This window comes from Strix aluco, chromosome W (genome assembly GCF_031877795.1).
Source record: "Strix aluco isolate bStrAlu1 chromosome W, bStrAlu1.hap1, whole genome shotgun sequence".
Classification (NCBI taxonomy): domain Eukaryota; kingdom Metazoa; phylum Chordata; class Aves; order Strigiformes; family Strigidae; genus Strix; species Strix aluco.
Window position 1 is genome coordinate 1,366,892 of NC_133970.1, and position 19,615 is coordinate 1,386,506.

The 19,615-nt window shown below is 47.8% G+C and overlaps 1 protein-coding gene across 14 annotated transcripts in view; it reads left to right on the plus strand.

The window, feature by feature from the left end:
* Positions 1–19,615, plus strand: part of LOC141917816 (transcription factor 4) — a 239,568-nt gene that overhangs the window by 190,462 nt on the left and 29,491 nt on the right. For all 14 annotated transcript variants that reach the window (XM_074811390.1, XM_074811396.1, XM_074811391.1 and 11 more), the window contains 3 exons: positions 4,664–4,769; positions 7,032–7,165; positions 10,464–10,596. In XM_074811390.1, the coding sequence (XP_074667491.1) occupies positions 4,664–4,769; positions 7,032–7,165; positions 10,464–10,596 (373 nt within the window). The remainder of the gene's footprint in view (positions 1–4,663; positions 4,770–7,031; positions 7,166–10,463; positions 10,597–19,615) is intronic.

Here is a 19,615-nt window from a genome sequence, read left to right on the forward strand (position 1 = left end):
GGGATGGGGCTGCCCCAGCCCCATCGCGCTGACGCATGCCCAAGGGATGCCCTCCCCTCCAGCCTGCCCCGCGCAGAGCATCTCGTGAGCAGGAAAACAGAGACACGCTTCAGTCTGAAGGGAAATTTTGAAATCTTCTGGCAACGGTGTGGCCAGTGCCTGAGAGCGGAGGAGATGTGGAGGGAATTAAGGGCCAAGATGGAAAGGGAAAAGAAAATCCCCACCGGTGATGTCTGCGAGGGCTGGGCCGCAGCCCTGAGCTGTGGTGCTGGGGTTTCTCACCAGCACCAACCAGCGCACCTCCAGTTCGTTCAGTAGCTAATATTATGACTTACTACTGGGTGGTTTTAAGGCCATTTAGCCTTTATTCAGTGGATTCTGGATGCTCAAGGCTTGACCACGGAGAGCCCACGTGTGGTCCAGCCATCCTGGGGCGCTCGGCTCAGCAGCTCCGCAGAGCAGGTCTCCTGAATCCTGAAAAACAAAAGATGTTGGGAACATGTTCTGAGGACAGCAAGCTTTCCGGAAGAATTGAAGAAGAAAAGGTGTTTGGAACTTGCAGGCAGGCTCCCAAAAACGGCAACAATGTGATAATTTTTTCATCATGTCATATTACAGAATGGCGTGTTTTTCCCAGATCATTATTCATCATCTCTTCAAACCTCCCAGCATGAGTCAGAGTGATTTTCTAAATTCAGGCGCTCTTTTAAGAATATTAACATCTTTAAATCTATAATATATTTTCTGTCAAATCGGAAAGTCACTTGTACACATCCATGGTTTACTCTTTTGCCTTTTTGGAGACAGCATATTACCATTTTTTCCAGTGTCATAAATTTAACCTGTTTTACTTCCACTCTTCTGGATCAAGTTATTGGGTTGTTTTCTTTATCAACACTTACTCATGATAATTTATGTCTCTTTAAATGGGGTTATCGGGGCAGTTCCATCTTCGTAAAATTATCTGGCAAGCATTTTTGGACAGATTATTAATGTGATTAAGTAATACACTTCTTGCTTTTTTTAAACATTGCTTTGTGGAAGAATGACAAAAAGACAGGGGCCAGTCAGAATATTGTTCATCCAGTTAATCATCTCCTACGCTCTCTTTATCGCCTGTTGAAAGTACTGCAGTCCCGATGATCCAGAGGGAAACAAATCTGGAGACTTCTGCACATTTTAACATGGGAGGAATTTCCATGTGTGCTCCTAGCTAATGTCGTGATAACATGAGAATCCCACTGTGATAAAAATCTGAAAATTATGAATATTTATGTTGAAAGAGTGACACTTCTTCAGGAAATACAGGATTTTTTTTTTAAAAAAGCTACCTTATATCTCCTCACGTTCTTCCTATGACTGAGCCTGTCACAGCAAAAGAAGTTAATTTGCTTCAGCCCAGTGACTTTCGCTGTGTCAAAACTCAGCTGTAAACCCAACAGAAGAATAAATCAAGTAGCTGTCTTAAGCGAGGAAGAGTTACACCCAGTTACATGACACTTTGTGAGCTGCCATGCGTTTTGGCTATTTTTCCCATCATTTCACGACCGCCAGCCTCCCTCCGCCCTCCCCTGCTCCTCCTCGTGCTTTGTTTTCCTTCCCTTCTCGACCTCTGAGCTGACCTGCGTGCCCAGAGGCGCCCAGGTGGGCACCTCTAAGAACAGTAAAGAAAAATCCCTGAAGGTTTGACCCGGCTTGAGTTGCCGCCTCATCCTGGCACGTCTCCTGTTGTAACGGGGAGGGGAGGTGGCAGCCGCAGGCGGGTGAGACCCACGGGCATCCCCAGCCAGCGCCCCGGCTTCACCCTCCGCCGCCGTTTTCTGTAAATCCATCAAAGCGTTGGCCGGACCCGTTCTGGTTATTTCCGAAGCGTGTTCCCGGCGAGCCCCATCAGCGCGGGGGCTGTCGCAGCTCAGGCACCAGCCTTGGAGACTCTGACCCCGCAGCTTTACGGTTCAGTTTGACAACAAGCAACGAAGCGAAGCAAACTCATAAATTAGGGAATAAGTCAGCAAGAGGTGTAAAATACATACTCGTTTTCTTTACAGTGTGTATGGGGAGCTGTTAGACCTTTATAACTCACGCTCTGCAGGTACTGCAGAAAGCTGAGGTGCAAAGCCAAATTTCCGTTGGTGGGAGGGGACACTTTCTGGGCCTAATTTTTGTTGAGCTGGAGTCTTGTCTGAAAGCAGCTAGGCTGGATGGCTGCAGGAATGTAGCAAAAAACAGGCCTTAGGTTGAGACCAGTGTCCGTTGTCGTGAGCAGGAGGGCTGTTTGGGAAGGGGGGGCCGAGAAGGGACCGGCCCTGTCCCAGAGCAGGTTTTTCTTCAGCTCTTTCCAGGGCCCATCTCGTTTTTCCCAGGTAGCCGCACTTGCCACACCGTATATTCAAGCACATTTTTTTTTCTCTACCCGTCCATCTTTCAGCGTTAAATCTGGCATTCAGCTCTCTTTTCTGAAAACCTCTGCAATTTCTGTCAGGTTGTTCTTGCGTGAAGCAGTTTTGAAGCCGGTGCGGGAGCAGCAGCGGGATGAAGCAGGAGGTTTGGGCTGACTGCTGCTCCCCTTCATCCCATCTCTCAGGATTTTCAAAAAGCCTCTTGCCTGTGTCCTCGACCTTCCTTCACCTCTTTGCAAGACACAGCGGGGCTGAGATGAAGGGGGATTTGCCCCCCAGCCCCGGGTTGAAGCCATCGCTACCGTCCCCTGCCAGCTTGCTGTCTGCATGGCTCAGCACCCTGAAGGGAGAGCTGGTCTGAAAATGGTGGCGCCAAAGGTGCCGATCTTGGAGATGACACTTTGGGCTCTCACAGCTGGTGCTTGCCCTGACCCGTGGGTGCAGGGCCCGATCCTGGGGTGGTGGGACCCCCTCAGTCCCTTGCTGTCACCATGGAGGCTGGGACGGTGGTGCCTGGCACGGGGCAGCCCTGCCTCAAAATGGCAGCCGGCCCAAGAGCTGGGTTCGGCCATTACTTGTTACGTATTTACACCCTGAATCCAGTTAAATGCAGATGCATGAGGAGAAAGTTTGCTCGTACAACAGCGTCAGGGCAGTTGGCAGCAACTTCGTCCCAGCTGGTGCCTCCTGGGTCGCTTTGGTTGAGTTCAGAGCTGTGTTCCCTCTGGTTTTACCCATCTAAAGAATCTCTGGGCTTTCCTCAGGCTCGCTCCTGGCCGCCACCACACCACCGGCATTTCTCCTCCTGGGTGCCCGACGCTGAGCACCCCAAACCCATATCAGCCTCCCTGAGGCATAAGGCGCTGTATTAAAAACAAACAAAAAAGGACTTTGGGTTTGATTTGTACCGTTGGGCTTGTCCTATTGCTGGTGGCGGCCCTGTCTGGGCGGGTGATGAAGCCAGCGAGCTGCCACCAGGCTGCCCGGCCCCATCCTGCGGCTCCGGGTGTGTGGGGAAGCCCCTCAGCCCCCCACAGCCCCTCGGCCTTCCGCTCCCTGGTGTTTTTGGGTGGTGAGGTGGTTTTTGGGGGCTGAGAGAAGCCCTTTGCTCGCCCTGCCCTGGCTGGGGGACGCCGGCAGAGGAGGGCCGGGCGCCTGTCCCAGCCCCGCCGGCGGCCGTGTTTCGCTGGTGGATTTCTCTTCCCTTTCGCTGTGACCTGCGAACGGCGGAGCAGGCGCTCTGCCAATTTTGTGATCTGCTGCCTGCTTCAAAATGGAGGCAGGAAGGTATCCATTTTCATCAAGGAGATGACAGTGCTTCAGTCTTCCTGACCATCTGGAGAGAGGCACCTCCAGCGCAGAAACAAAGCGCGGCGGAATAGAGCGAGCGGATAGGCAGAGGGAATAAATTGCGCTGTAAATAATAAATTACACTTATCAGCCCGGACTGGTTTGGGGGGATTTTTATTTTTTTTTGGTTTGGTTTTGTTTTTAAATGCTGTCTTGGTTGAACTAAACTAAAAGAAGAAATACAACAGATATTTTCTAAAAGGCAAGTTGCAGAAAGCTCTGGTGTATTAGTAAACAAATATAAGCAAATGAGTGTTTTGGCACACATGCTAAGTTTATTGCACAGACAAATGTAAAAAGTCCTAAGAAAGGAGGAGTTTTTCCCCTGATGTGTACACATGCTGTGTTGGTGGTCTTGTGTAGGTCCAGGTTTTTAATAGCCCTTTCAAGCTTCTCTGGAAAGAGCTTGATCCATGGGAATTTAATATCCCAAGATATGTTTGTAATTTTCAGCATTCCTCATAATGCTGTTTTTCTGAATTTCATTTTTCTTTAGTTTAGGAAATGAAGTTTTTGACTTCCTCGCAGTGCTTTCAGTTTTGTTCTTAAGTGGGTAAAGTCCGTACTCTTTCATATGAGAAAATCAGCATTGTTTCAAGTTCTTGTTTATTTTAAGCTCTGTAATGCTCTAGGAAGAACATGTGTACATCTGTTTGTTCATTCTATTTACAGAAATACATAGTTTGACAAATAAATACCTTGCAAATATCCTTGTTTAAAGCTGGAAAATGTCAGGCTGGAGTTTCTTTTGAAGCTTAAAATTTATTTTCCAGTCACACGTATAGTGAGGTTTTTGTGCTCTGAGAGAAGAATTATGTGGTGTTGTGAACGGATTTATACTGAGCAAGGTAAAAACTCAATATTTCTTTCCTGCTTCCTGCTAAAGGCATACTAAATTAGTCTTTTTTCCTTAGGTTTATGCCCCGTCAGCAAGCACTGCCGACTACAATAGGGATTCACCAGGTTATCCATCCTCAAAACCAGCAGCCAGCACTTTTCCTAGCTCCTTCTTCATGCAAGGTAAGGCGCTGCTTTCAAAGGGCAATCTATTTTGCATACGTTTTCTGTGTTTGTATTTTAGTTTATATGTAGTCGAGACACGCTGGAATATCATCTTGTGGTGTGCAACATTACCATTAAAATGAAGACCTGTACGTCTTCGTTTGACCATTATGTCTCTGAACATCTTGTTTTGATCCCGCAGTGAAGCAGCGTAATGAATAACTTGCCAGCCTCTTATCACCTGAGGTTCTTGAAGCGTTTTTTTTTCCCAGCGTGTGTGTGTGTGTGTGCATGGATATTATGCATATGCTAAACGCACACAAATTTGTGCATGTACTTTGTGCGCTGCTGGTTTACGTTAATGAGGAAGATTTTGCCTTGTGTAAAGTATATGGTGCTACAAGAATGTCTGTTTGCCTGCATATGCAATTAGAGCAACCTTTTGAAGGTGCAGCCGTCTCTCGTTTGAGGATGGGTTAATAGTTCTCATGTATTCCCTGCTACCATGTTATATTTCTCAGAACGAGTACATGCAAGTAGAATGAAATTTGGTGTAACGTAGTAAAAAAAACTCTTAGAGTTTGGAAAGATCCACACGCCATTAGGGTACTCATCTTTTGCCACATTTAGGGCAAAACAGCCAGCTTTTAAACCCTTCTACACATACTCTGCTTTAGGCTAAATAAAGGGTAAGTAAATCTGTTTAATTCAGCAGGACTGCTAGGCTAAAGTCTTTGCGGGGCAAGGGATTAGATTTTATTCTATATACGCTTTCCAATTCCCACAATTAGGAAAAAAAACACCACAAAAACCAACCCACTTTTGTGTCCCCACCACCTGAAGGTCACGGGCGCTGCTCAGTGTCCCTGGGGATGGCTCAGCTCCGGGTGACCGGGTCCTCGTCTCGTGTCTCTTCGTTCGAGGATGCTGGTGTCTGGGTTAGGCAGCTGCCACGGGAGGACGAGCTGGCTGCTGGCGGAGGAGCAGCAGCAGGCAGGGACGTGGGCAAGAGTGACCACTGGCCCCTCCTGCCCACTGCTCCTCCGCCAGTGCTGGCGGATCCTCGCGGGAGGGGAGAGGCCATCGCTCAGAGCACTGGCCCTGCTGGTCACCTCCTGGGTGGGGCATCTGCGTCTGGACAAAATACAGGCCACGACTAGAAAGTCAACGCTGCTCTTGGCTTAAAACACAAATATACCACCCCAAGAGCCAACCTGCTGTGAAACTCCCGTGGACTTACAAAGCTGGGGATTAATAGGGTTCTAATGATGCCAAATATTTACCCTTTGTAGCGCTCAGGCCGTTCTGCGGTTTTAAATGTTATCTTCTCACAGATTCGTGTTGAAGCCATCAATCTGAGTTAAATGACTGTTCAAACAGCCATGGGAAGGTGATGCTAGAGGTGCTGCTGCTGCCAGGGTGTTTGAAGTGTATAAATAAGGCAGGGCTGTAGGTGAGACATCATAATTTTTTATTAGACCAACTCCTGTAGTTTGAAAAAACCCACGTGCCTGTCCTTCAGGTCTGCTGATCGTTACAGAAAAGTTACCTTTTCTTTTTTTTTTTTTGTGAACACATTGGCATTCTTCCAGTAGAAAATACATTTCGCTGCGTTATTATGATTCCATTTCAGCATGTCTAGTTAAACGCAAAATACGCAGCCAACTGTTTGACTTGATAAAATCTGGGGAGCCTTTTTTCCACTCCTCAGTGCCTCGGTGGTGAACTGGCCTGAAGGATGAGCACAGGGGCACAAGCTGTGAAATCCCTAAAAGGAGAAACCACACAAGCGGTGCTACTCTCTTTTTAAACAAACAAACAAAAAGCAGCAACGAAACAACTCCCAAAACTTTCTGGATGTGGAAACATTCAAAATTCAGGAATTATCTAATCATTTCCCAAGTTGAGGCATCTCCAGAGCTCATTAGCCCATCCTCGTTCTGTGGGCTTCGGTGTGTGTTGTTTCAATGTTCAGATTTTTGTCTCTGATGAAATTTGTTACAACGGGAGTTTATGTACTTGGGTTTGTGATACCAGAGCAGGAATAAAGCAGCAGGAGCCTTAGAAGCCTGAGCGATGTGACTCTCAGGAAGCATCGCGGGATGACGCGAGCGTTGTTGCTCAGTTCAGCTTCATTTTTTTAAATTAAAGTCCGTGGCTTTATGCCGAAGCGGCGCAGCCCTGTAGCCCCGTTGGGGACAGAGTTTTCCGGGGCCCGGAGCCGTCGGTCCTGCGGGCTCCGGCACCGGCGGCCAGCGGCGTTTCCCTCCTGTGTTACAGATGGCCATCACAGCAGCGACCCGTGGAGCTCCTCCAGCGGGATGAACCAGCCCGGCTATGGGGGCATGTTGGGCAACTCTTCTCACATCCCCCAGTCCAGCAGCTACTGCAGCCTGCACCCACACGACCGCTTGGTAAGGCGCGGGCAGGGGGTGGGGGCACGGCTGGCATCGCGCCGACCCGAGTCGTGCCGCTCAAAGCTCCTCCGAGCGCCGTCGGGCGTTGGCCGGCGCCGCGAAACCGAGGAATCTCAGAAAAAACGTTGCCTTAAGGATTTTATCAGGGTTCTGCTGAGGGAAGGAAAGTTTTTGGAGCGGAAGGGTGGCACGGGCTGGGCGAGGAGGTGGGGTGGCGATTGGGTCCTGCGGCGGCTTTGCCCTCTGTGCGCTGCCGGGTCCGCTGCAGGTCACCACCTCTGTGCAGAACCTCTCTTGGTGCAACTGGGAAGTGAAAAAAGGGGAAAAAAAAACCCCTGTCAGGCAGGCTGTGCCTTCAGCCGACAGTGCGAGGAGAGGGTTGAGCCCGCGTTTGCGCCCTCTGCTCGCCTTCGCGGCCGCCAGCCTGCCGATGAGCTGCGCGCGCCTCTGCTTTTGGTGTTCATTTATGGCATTCAGTGTCCTTTGCTGCTCGGAGTTTCTAGATAACTATCTAGCATCAATTTTCTGCTTTAAAAAAGGGAGGTATTTTTATTTTCTCCGGTACATCCTGATCCGTAGCAGGAGGAAGTTGCTGGGACTGATTCCATCCATTGTATTGGAAGAGAATAAAATTGGAATTAAATCTGATCTGAGTACAGCTTAGGGGATATTCTCCTAATATCATCGCTGAATTGATTATGTAGAAATAACACTGGCTTCCATCAATTCCATTTTTGGTTTTGTTTTGGTTTTCAGTAAGGTGTAAAGAACAGACAGCTAAAGTGAAGTCATTTTTCTCCAAATGGGTGAAACATTCCAAGTAATGTTTTTTTATTTTGTGCCTATACTTTTCATTCGTGAAGACCATTAACAAGGAAGAGTAATGAGGAGCACTGGTTTTAAGGGAGGAAAGAGTCCGTTGCTGTAAACTCTCACAGAACCATCTTTTGGGGAATCAGAAGAATTAAAGTCACTCTTGCAAACTGGAAAGTAATTTGCAAAACAAATCTTTAAAGTCTCACAGTTAACGAGGTTTAGCACACTGCTGTGTAAAATTAATAGGAAGTCAAAAGCAAAAGAAATTGCCTCAAAAACTGCTTAATCATGTCCTTATATAAGGCATAATTAAGGCACTAAGCAAACTTAACGTTGCTGTGAAGTGACAAGCCTATATAATAAAAATTGAGCATAACTTTTAAAACCCAATTTAATCTAATTTGTTATCTACACTGGTGCTCATTCATCAGAGTTAGGTGGCTTTTCACGGTATCAGCTCAGGGTAGAGGTAAGAGAGCCGAGTGCCTTGCTGGGGCCACTCTACAAGCATTTTTGCATTTCAGCTTAACCTTGATTCTGTAGTTCTTGGGTTTGTAACATGTAAGAGGTTTTTATGAAGAGCTAAAATATTTCTGCGATGTAAAATGGGTAGGGACGTTGCACCTAAACTCCCCAAAATGTTTTCCTATGTAGATGTAATTATATTTACCCTAAATTTCAGAGATAGTGAGGACCACTGATAAATTTCAGTGATAGTGAGGACCTACAGTCCAAGTTGTAGGTGCTCATATTAATCATTTATTACACATGTCTGGACTGGCAGAGCCTTCTGCGGTTTTGGTAACGCTGGGACAGAAGGGAGAGGGGGATGCTTTAAATAGTCTCTGCATAATTTCTGCTGGAGCATCAGCGAGAGGTCAGCAGTTTGTGGTCAGCTTGTCGAGGAAAGTTTGAGTGATTTCAGTTCGGTTCCCTGCAAATGTCCTTAACTTCTCAGTGACCTGTAGAGAAAATGAATATAGCAAAAGAAAGGAAGAAAAGCTCTTTATTATTTTCACTTTCTCAGGCATATCAGTGATTTTCTAAATTGATGCATTGAGCACAGAGAACAGTTCTCTGCTCTGCTATTCACATCCCATGGTTTTCCTAAAATATTTGGCAGTTGTGGCTGGATGTCTCCCCCCGAGAAATGAGAAAATCCCAAGCCAGATACGTGGCGTGGAACAGCCGTTGAGCCTGGGAGATGGAGACCCTGGTGTTGGGACCGTTGACCTCCGCAATGGCTGGCTGCTCGTTTCTCCGTCACACGAGACATTCTGCTCGGCCAGGCCTTTTTGGCCAGTTGGGTTTGGGGCTGAAGTCCTGGAATGGCTTAAAATGAATCAAAGCCTGAAAACGTTACTCAGACCTCAGTTAGAGCTGATGGTCGTTTTTCCATGGATAAGAAAACCAGGTTTGGGCTGTGTTGTTTACATTCTTTGAGATAACTTTACAGTACTTGGCACTTAATTACAAGAAATCCTGTAAAAGTAGTTAAGTAGTACAGCTGAAGGGAAGGATGTTCTCCAGCCAGCTTACTCTGAACCACCAAAGGAGGCAGAGGGCACGGAGATGATCTTGGTCTTACTTAATGCCTTGATCCTGGGCCAGGTACCACCACGTGTCTCCAGGTACTTGTGTTTCTCAGGAGGCTTTGTGTGAGAGTCTCCAAAACCTAGAGGTCTTCTGCAGGATCTCATCTCTGCTGCGATGGAGGTGAAAGCTGGGCCTGTTCTAGGACCTGTCTGCACACAGGGTCTTAGACTGATGGAGGAAAGACTATTCTAGAGTGACAAACAGCACTAATGTAAGCCAGGTTTAAAGGAACGCAGATTCAGCAAAACGCTTGACCGCAGCAGCGTTGTGTCAGAGTAAGGCAGGTCTGGTTGAGCCAGCGGTGTAGCTACCCCAGCCGTCTGCATGCCGCCCAGCCGCTTGGCCCAGGCTCGCTGGGAGGACTGGGACGTCTGTCTCCCCGAGGGGCTGCGGTGGGAGGGAGCAGGGCTCCCGGCGGTGCTGCCCTGCGGTGCTGGTGGGTGTCCTTAAGGCGCCTTTTGTAATACCAACCCGGCGCCTTTTGTAGTCAGGTCTTGGTTTTAATGTCATGGGGTTCCTAGCACTTCCTTTGGAAGGCTTCTCCTCCAGCCAGGAGCTGTCCCTGTCAAAAAAGTTCGCTTCATTTATCACCCAACCTTCTATAATTCCTTCTCATTACATCTCTATGGTACCATCACCAATGACGACCCATCCACTGTGGATATTTATCCACATCAGGTGGGTGTATGCTGCGTCTCCTCCAGAAAATGTTGAGTTAGGGTAGAAAAATACACTCCCCATGTAGCCTTAGGGCAGCATTCTGCTTTTCTCAGTGGGGTGAAGTACGACAGCGCTCGGGACTGGGGCAGTGTGAACAGCCTGCTGCTTTCCGTGGTCTGGATACTTACAATATTTCCTTTTTTTTAATCCTTTTTTGCCGCAGAGCTACCCATCACACTCCTCAGCAGACATCAATTCCAGTCTTCCTCCGATGTCCACCTTCCACCGCAGTGGCACAAATCATTACAGCGCGTCCTCTTGCACACCCCCTGCCAACGGGACGGACAGTATCATGGGTGAGTCGGGGTTGGGTGCCGCGCCCGCCGCTCCGAGGCTCTCCCTTGCCCCCCTGCCTCCCCTCCCGTCTGCTTCAGCGCACCGCGCTCGTGCCCAAGAGCTGAAATGTGATGGCATATCCCAGTGTGCAGGACTAGCTTCTTAGTTCAGTAGGTGCAGAGAGGCAGCAAGGATTTTGTGGAAATGAGTACGTCATAGTTGGCCTTCACCTCCTTTGCTCGTGCATTTTCCTTCTTTTTTGTGAATTAAACACAATTACAGCAGAGCGCTTTGCTTCAGAGTTTGTGCGGAAGACGTGGCACCAGCTGAGTGCCCGATGCCACTGGTTTTGAAGTTTGATTTTGTGGTTTTTGGTGATTGAATCTCTTGGTGATGCTCCTCTATCGCGACGTTCATCCCCTTCAGTTCATCGCCGGGTTCCCACGTGGTGTGGGGGACACAGCGATGGCGCCGTAAGGGAGAGAGCTGCCTCTGACCCTGCCGCCAGTGACGCCGAAAATTAAGAGCATACCTCTGTCTACTTAAATATTTGGCAAATACCGGTTCATCCTTAAATACAGGAAATAAAAAAATATTGCTTTGCCTGTATCTCAAAGAGCAAATAACGCTAATTAAATAATTGGTAAATAGGGAACACATCGCTGGACACATGTTTCACATTACACACATGATTCTGTATTGAATGACTGCGAGCAGGACTAATGCAGTAAGAATGGAGGGTGGGTTCAAACATTAACACATGGGCATCATATTTTTCAGGGTCTCTGAACAAAGAAGAAACTAAATACAGTCTCTTCTTAATTTGTCACTGTCTGAGAAAAACGGATCCCATTTCAGGGTAGCATTTCTGTGCTCAGCCTCGCCATTCCGTGGAGAGTTCTTCCTTTACGACGTATTGCTGCTTCTGTGCGCGTGACATAGGCAAATCACTCTCTTTTTCCCTCAAAAGAAGTCTAATGGAGTCCCAGTTTAATTCAGCCATTTTTACGCCAGTTATGCAGCAGCCTTACAGATAACAGTTAGGGATGCGAGATCTTGTGGAGGGATGTAAACAGGTGGGAGTCTCCTGCCCCTGTGCCTCCGGGAGCCACCCAGAAAAGTGCCTGAATTTCCCATGTAAAAAAACGCACCCAGCTTTTCATCTGGCTTCATCTCCTGAAAACCCCAGTGTGTGACTCAGAAGAGCAACAATACAAACACGCAGATATTTTTTTTTTTTTAGCGGCTGTAAATATTCAACAAGTAGTTGGGCTGTGTCTGAGCTGAGGGCTGCAAAAGTATTTCTTGGGTCTCGATGCGAGTCCTATTCTCCTCCTAAACCAGTGAACCTCCCCTGAAGTCTGGGCACACTCTGTCTTTGCCCTGATTTTCCCGAGCAGGCCCAGCCGGGAGCCGCTGTGCCTCCATCCCGGTGACCGGGGAGCGCGTCGGCCCGTCCTGGCATGGGGACCCCGAGCACAGCGAGCAGGGCTGGGGCAGGGGAGCCCCGACACTCGGGCAGCAGGGAGAAAATCCTTCCAAGGGACTGCAGGACGGCATCGGCGGTGGTTAATTTTACACTGAGGGTTGGCTTTGTATTTCCAGAGTGCGATGTTGAAGCGACCGGTTACTGAGCTAGAGCAGACGCTGTACGAGCCGATCGTACCCGTCTGATGCCTGGATTAATCCCACTTGCTGCTTTCGCTTCTAATGACGTGTTGTTTGTATGACATTATGCACTGTGACATGCAGCTTTTCCAGGAGAAACATCATGTGCATTTCCCCTTGAGGCACTGGTTTCACAGTAATTTTATTACCAGAGCAGTCACATAATACTGCACTGTATATTTTACAAGAATGTTAAGCTTCCAGTTACAGGAGGGTGGTGAACTGTCGCACAGTATAAGAAGAATATGACTTTTATCCAGCAATGTCACTTCCTCATAATTTGGGAAGATCATCAGCTGTGAATACCGAGATGGTGCAAGTTTTTCCACTCTTCTTAACATAGAAACATCACTTCCAGTCTGCTGTTTCAGAAAGCCTTATTCCATCAGAACAGCGTGAGTTTGTACTAGAATTTAAACTATAAAAAGTCCGGCTGGAATTCTCTAATAGAAGGCTCCAGCCTATCAGTTACACGAGATGCTTTGCTAGATAGAATTCTACTCGCTGAGATACTGATTCCTGGAAATTTATTCAATAATCAGAGATTTACAATCAGAATCCCAGCAGAAGGATGTGAAAAGGCTGTACTTCGTCATTCTGTCCCTTTGCTTTCCAGCGCGGAATTGTTCTTCGCAGAAACATGCTGAGAAAGTTTTAGGAGATTAACTGTAACAATAAACACGCTCTTCAACAAGAGTTAGAATCAATCCATCAAGAGGTTGCAGTCTTTCACGAGGCCTTCAGTACATTAATAGTCCTGCGAGTGGGGGAACAGCTCACAAGGAAAAGCCACAGCTTTGGCGGCGCGTTTTCAAGTCCTGTTTTCCAATCCTGTGCCCAAGTTCTCTTTGTCTTCTGCATCACGCCAGAATCTGCTGATGTTTTGTGTCGGCGGAGACCTGCCTTCTCTAGCGGGGACACCAGCGTTTGGCTCACGTGTAGTCTCTAGTAACAAGCATCTTTAGGCCACTTGGAGGAAATAAAGACCAGCACAAGTAGATAAGAAATGCTTGTTGCTTCAGATGGGTGGTCTAAGTTAGATAACTTAGCCCTCAGCGTGATCCTGGGCCTTCCCTGCAGCTCCTGCAGCCAGGACCGTCACGTTGGGGTGGTTGGAGGGGACATCCCTGCCCGGCTCTTCAGGCACCTCTTTCTGGAGCTGTGGTCCGTGCAGTCACCTAATCCCCTCTGAACCTGCTGAAGCTGCCTGCTTGCCCAGCTTCCCCCAGCTGCACTCTCTGCAGGGATGGACTTCACCTATTTTAATTTCTTTTCCTGGAAGTTTCATCAAATGTTCCCTTGCTCTTGCCTCAAACCATTGTCCATCATCAGTTAATGAATTAAAACCTTCCTTGGAGTCTGGATTTGGCTGCTTCGGTCAGTTAAAGCCCAGTGTAGAAACGTCTTGGATAAACTGTGCCCTTCCAGTTTTGGGGGAGTTCCCTAGTGTTCCTCGTGTTAAATTGTTCCATGTTTTGCTTAAGAACTTGAAAACATCTGTCCTTGTTCAGAGCAAAAGCTCATCTATGCAACGGTCCTGCCTCCAGCAAAAACTCTTACGGATTTCCTGGGAGGAATATCAAAACAAAGCAAACATATATGATATTCTCCCAGTTGTTCCAGCGCTCAGTATTTAGGAAGCTCGAGTTCATTCTTCTCCATGAAGTGACCCGGCCTTCCCTAGAGGCTCGGCCTGGCACGGTGATGTTACGCACTTGTGGAACAGTGCTCCTCCTCCTTCAGTCTGACTCTGCTCCCTCAGGGCCCGATGTGGTTCTTCCCCCTCGTGTTGCCCTCAGCAGGAGATGACAGCCTTTCTGCCCTGTTGTTTGGCTTCATGTATCATATCACAGAATCATCTGGGTTGGAAAAGCCCTTGAAGATCCTCCAGTCCAACCATGAACCTCACACTGACCGTTCTCAACTCCACCAGATCCCTCAGCGCTGGGTCAACCCGACTCTTCGACCCCTCCAGGGATGGGGACTCCCCCCCTGCCCTGGGCAGCCCATTCCAACGCCCAACAACCCCTTCTGCAAAGAAATCCTTCCTAAGAGCCAGTCTGACCCTGCCCTGGCGCAGCTTGAGGCCATTCCCTCTTGGCCTGGCGCTGGTTCCTTGGGTCAAGAGACTCATCCCCCCTCTCTGCACCCTCCTTTCAGGGAGTTGGAGAGGGCCATGAGGTCTCCCCTCAGCCTTCTCTTCTCCACACTAAACCCCCCCAGTTCCCTCAGCCGCTCCCCATCACACCTGTGCTCCAGACCCTGCACCAGCCCCGTTGCCCTTCTCTGGACACGCTCGAGTCATTCAATGGCCTTTTTGGAGTGAGGGGCCCAAAACTGAACCCACTCATCGAGGGGCGGCCTCACCAGTGCCGAGTCCAGGGGTAAGATCCTTTCCCTGTCCCTGCTGGCCACGCTATTGCTGATACAAGCCAGGATACCATTGGCCTTCTTGGCCACCTGGGCACACTGCTGGCTCATGTTTAGCCAGCTAGCAATCAACCCCCCCAGGTCCCTCTCTGACTGGCTTGTATCATACCCCACTGTCATGGTCCCTTTTCCAAGCTGGAGAATCCACGTTTATTGAGTTCATCCTCTAAGGGAACCACCCTCTACTTTTTCTGACTCTACTTCTTCTGCTCTCTAGACCTTGATGCTCTTTCTTGATGGACTTACCAGATCTTTGCTCCGTATCCAAAATACCAGTGTGTTGTGAATTCATAGAGGGACATAACAGGCTTCAGGGTTGTCTCTGCTCTTGGCCTAGTCGTTGCTCGTCGTTGGGGGCGGTGAGGGGCTGGTTCATCAGCTCAGATTGGCACTAATGACTCGCTGTAGCTCTAGGTGTTCTCCTCTTTCTGGACTGTGTATTAGGTAACCGAGAGCCCGTTTGTGTGCATTTATGGCATAAGGCTTTTTTCCCCCCGTGTTCGTTGCCTGGTGGGTTTTGTGTATGTACAGCATTTACTACCCAGCAAGCTGGTGTTGCAAGAGCTGCTCTTTACACATAACATCATATTCTATTATCCTGAATCAGGATCTTGCCAAACATCACAACTTCAGCGTATGCCACATCTTTTTCCAGGCCATGTATGAGTATGTTGAACAGTACAGATCAGCACAACTGGGAATTTTCTGGGACTACGCCTCCCTTATAAAGCTAACTATTAATTCCTGCTCTCGTAGTCTCCCTCTTAATCATTTCTTAATCTGCAAGAACATCCTGGCTTCCCTGTTATCTGAAGACAGTTTCGTTTCTTTAAGAGCCTTTGTTGAAGCTGAGCGTAGAAATCCGTTTTATTTACTGGATCTTCCACATCAATGCGCTCCTCATGTTTTTGAAAGAATTTAGATTTGCAAGACACGACTTCCCTCCGCAAAAGAGCGGCGTTGGTTGTGTGATACGGTGTATTTATCCACACGGATATTGCTCCTCTGTATCTTCCCTAGTAGAGAAGTCAGATTTAAAATCTGGTAGCCCTTTGAATTCACAGAACTTTGTTTTCAATATTAGTTTTTAATATTTTCTACCTTCTTGACGTCAGCACTAGGTTGGCCTAAGCAGTTGGTTTTACGTTGCAGTTAGAAGTTAGACAATTTTGTTAGCTCTTAGAAACGTCATTTGGCTGTTCTTTATTTTTCTTTTTATCAATTTATTTTAAAGCCTTTACATTGACACATCAGTTGGAGCCAATTTTTCTGACTAATCCTTTGTAAAATATCATCTGTCCCGTGGCAAGGCAGATGAAAATAATCTGTTTAGCATTTCTTCTATTACCCTTCTTTTCCCTGCATTCTGTTGCATCTTGGTTGTTTGCAGGTCCCACCAACTCTCCATCATTGTCCTTATTTCTGATGGGCTTGAAAAAGCTTTTAGTGCTAACTTTGAAGCCGTTAAAAATTGCTTTTTCAAAGTATTTTTTTTTGGTCTTGTATGTAACTTGCATTAAATATTTGCCTAAGATCCTCTGTCTTGCTCTACCCTTACATCTTAGGGTTTTCTTCCGAAAGCTGAAGTGGAGGAGCTCCTGTTAGATGTGCTGAAAGCCTTTTATTTAAATAGGATCGATACCTGTTCTGCTTTCTACATTTTTTTGAAAAACCACCTGAGGTTTGGTTTTACCCAGGGGTGACGGAGTATTTAAATAGTGTGTCGTAGGAGCTGGTGGTGAAGGGATGGACCAACAACTGTGTGATATTAATAGTTACAGTTGATTATCTTCCACAGCCGTTCCCTGTGTGAAGCAGCACTGCACGTTACCGTTCTCTGTAGTGATAACCTGGATTATCTTTTCCTACGTTTGAGGTCTGGTTCTTATTTCTGTAACGCCCAGTCCTGGGATGATGTTAATTTTGTCACAATGCTCCCGAAATCATCGGGCACTTGCAGCAGACGGTCCTTGCTGTGTTTCTCCTCGAGACTCTTATTTTTCCATTCTTCCTTCAGTACAGGTTTTCTTTAGTCACCTGCAGATCTCAGTCCTGTCCCTTACATTACCAAAATGACAGCTAAAGCAAATCTTAGCTCACATGTAAAACAGTGATGTAAGAAAGAAAAGCATACATTGAAAAACGTAGCTGTATTTAAGCAAACCCAGGTATTTTTGGGACATGCACGCTTTCAGGAGATCTCTGTCTACTTACGCTTATCCTGGTCTTCCACGCGGAAGGTCCCGTAGTTGCCTCCCTTTGCCCATTTTCTCTGCTGTCCCTGAGAACCCAAAGCCAAGATGCTGGTGGGCAGCTGGGAAGGAGCCTCCACCCCTCCCTCCTCCGCCTTCCCTCGGGGTTTTGCAGGCCCGAGCTGGGGTTGCCTCTGGGGCTGGTGTTCAGTAGCCACCGATGGACATTCTTCTCCACTAATTTGCCCAGTTCTTTTTAAATCTATTTATACGTTTGGTCTTTGCATACCTTAGTGCAGCAGTTTTCCCCATCTCCTTGGATGCTACTAAAAAAAAAACCCACGTTATTTTTGTTTGTTTTAATGGGTGGCTTTCAGTTTTTATACAACGAGAGCAACAAATAATGCCGTGAGCTTGCCTTCCCTGTGTTACAAACCCCTACTCTACTGCTTTTCAAGCATCCCTTTCCCACTGAAGCTCCTTCTTCTGCGCAAAAGGGGACTTTGCACGCTGCTGCCCATCCCTGAGGCTCTCCCTCTATGTTTTCCAGGTCTACCGCATTAATTTGTCTTCAAAGTCTTACAGGAAAAGTTTAATATTCAATATATCTGAAGAATTCCTTTGTTCTTAGCAGTAACTAATAGAAGACATGGCCCAGCTCAGTGCTGTCAGGTTTCTGAGAGCACGTGGAGCAGGACTGTGGTCCCTGCCTTTGCTTCTCCCACAGGACCAGTGTAGCTCATCTCATTAGGAGAAACCAGCCTTCAGACAGACAAATGGAGGACTTAATTTTAGAATAATGCAGTTAGAGTCACTTAAAAGAAGGAAAAAAACAATGCATGATTTACATTTAGATTCGCAGTTCACTTTAGAGCAAAGTAACTGAATTTCTGGACATCTGCCTGGTATTATTCAAGGCTCAAACCTTTAGATTGTGATTTACAAGGTTAAATTACCCTGAAAAGTTGTATCTCGAGCTGACACCGCCTGTTCTATCTGTCTTCACGTTTCTTTATTTATCTTTCTTTGTACATCTTGATGCCCAATTTCAAACTGAGCTGAGATCACAAATAAGCTGTCATTGGCAGATGAGCACATTTTCAAATATGCAATAATAAAGGAAAAGTTTAACTAAGAAAAAGAGTCAGCAAAGGCGTAGTTGCAAATGGCACCGTACGAGTTTGACAGCGTCGGGGACACGCGTAGACCTTGAGGCCTTCCCAGGGGAAGATGCTGTAGGAGAGACGCTGAGATGTCCAGGTTACACAGTCAGGTTAAACGTCAAGGTGTAAAAATTTGGTAACACGCACGTTGTACGTGAGAAATAGAAGGAAAACACTGTTCTGTGCCATTCCTTAAGGTTTCTTAAGCAGACCCTGCTGAAGGGAAACGTTGGGTTTAGGCGGGATCAGTCCCTGGTGGCTCTGAGGGCAGAGATGCTGCTGAGCCAGGGAGGCTGGGATGGAGGAGACAAGGGATGGAGGCTTGGAAAAGCTGCATGGAGGGGGTAAAGGCTTTCAGGGAGGGGAGACTGGAGGAGGTGGAGCAGAAAGGGTGCGCTGAAGGGGAACGGCAGGACATCCCCTGGCCCACAGGTTTCCCAGCTGCTGCCGCGGAGCTGCAGCGTCCGCAGGCAGATGGGCTCCTCTGCTTTGGGCGCTGCGTTCAGTGATTAGTGCCTGTACTGAGACCCACAGCCAAAATCGGCGAGCTGTCCAAAGGATCCACTGTTTAACTCAACATTTAACTGAATAACACTGCGGGGAGACTAACGGGAGGCTTTTTAATATTATTTTTTAATGACCAGCAAGTGCCTGTGCTTGCACTTGCTGGTACAGACGTGGGCTGCGTTTGCTCCTGAGGTCCTCTGGGCACAGGATCCAGTGGCCTCGTGGTGCAGAACCTGCTGGGGAATTGGGGGGGACACGGGGGGGCTGAAGCCCTTCAAACCCCGCGGCATACGGGATCCTCTCCTGCCTCAGCTCTCACATTCCTGACACTGCTCCAGCCTTTTGAGGGGTGGTTCCTGACTGGGTGGTTTCTCACGTTCTGGCCACCTCACTTGGGGGCCTCAGGGGTGAAAGCAGAAGTGTTGGTCATGGGCAGCTGCGCTTTTACTTTATAAATGGTCATGCAGATGCTGAAACTTGTGGGATGTTTGCCCTAATTTTTCTTCCCTTCGATTTCTCCTGTAACGGAGTTTTCCATCCTGTCACCTGAGCGTGAGAAACTGGTGGCCTGCTACACCAGGACTTGTCTTGCCCTAAGTTTCTGATGTAAAAGGTGCAATCCCATCACCTGAGAGACGGTGAAAAATCATTTCATTAAACGCTCAATGAACGTTCAAGCGAAGTCAGAAGGAACACTTGGGAAAAGTCCATACGAAATTCATGAAAGTCTTCAAACCGCGTGGTGAAAAGTAGACAAAGGACCAGGGTCACAGGGTGAATGAGGAGACAACAAAATACCGAGTAGCTGCTTATTAATTGTCCTTCCCTGGCAACGAGGCCGGCTCGGGCTGCGGGGGAGCGTGGCAAAAGCTGCAATTAGTGACTGGTCCCAGTGTGGGCGCAGAGAGAGGAACTGGGCCACACTGGCAGGCTGGGCTCCGGCCTTCCCAGCTCCAGGGCGTTTGTCTTTGCCACCTTTATAATGTTCCTCTGCAGTCGTTTGGGATGTTTTATATGTGAAATATTGCCCTTATATATTAGTGCCATAGAGTTTTTGAAGAGGAAAACCCTTGTTAGAG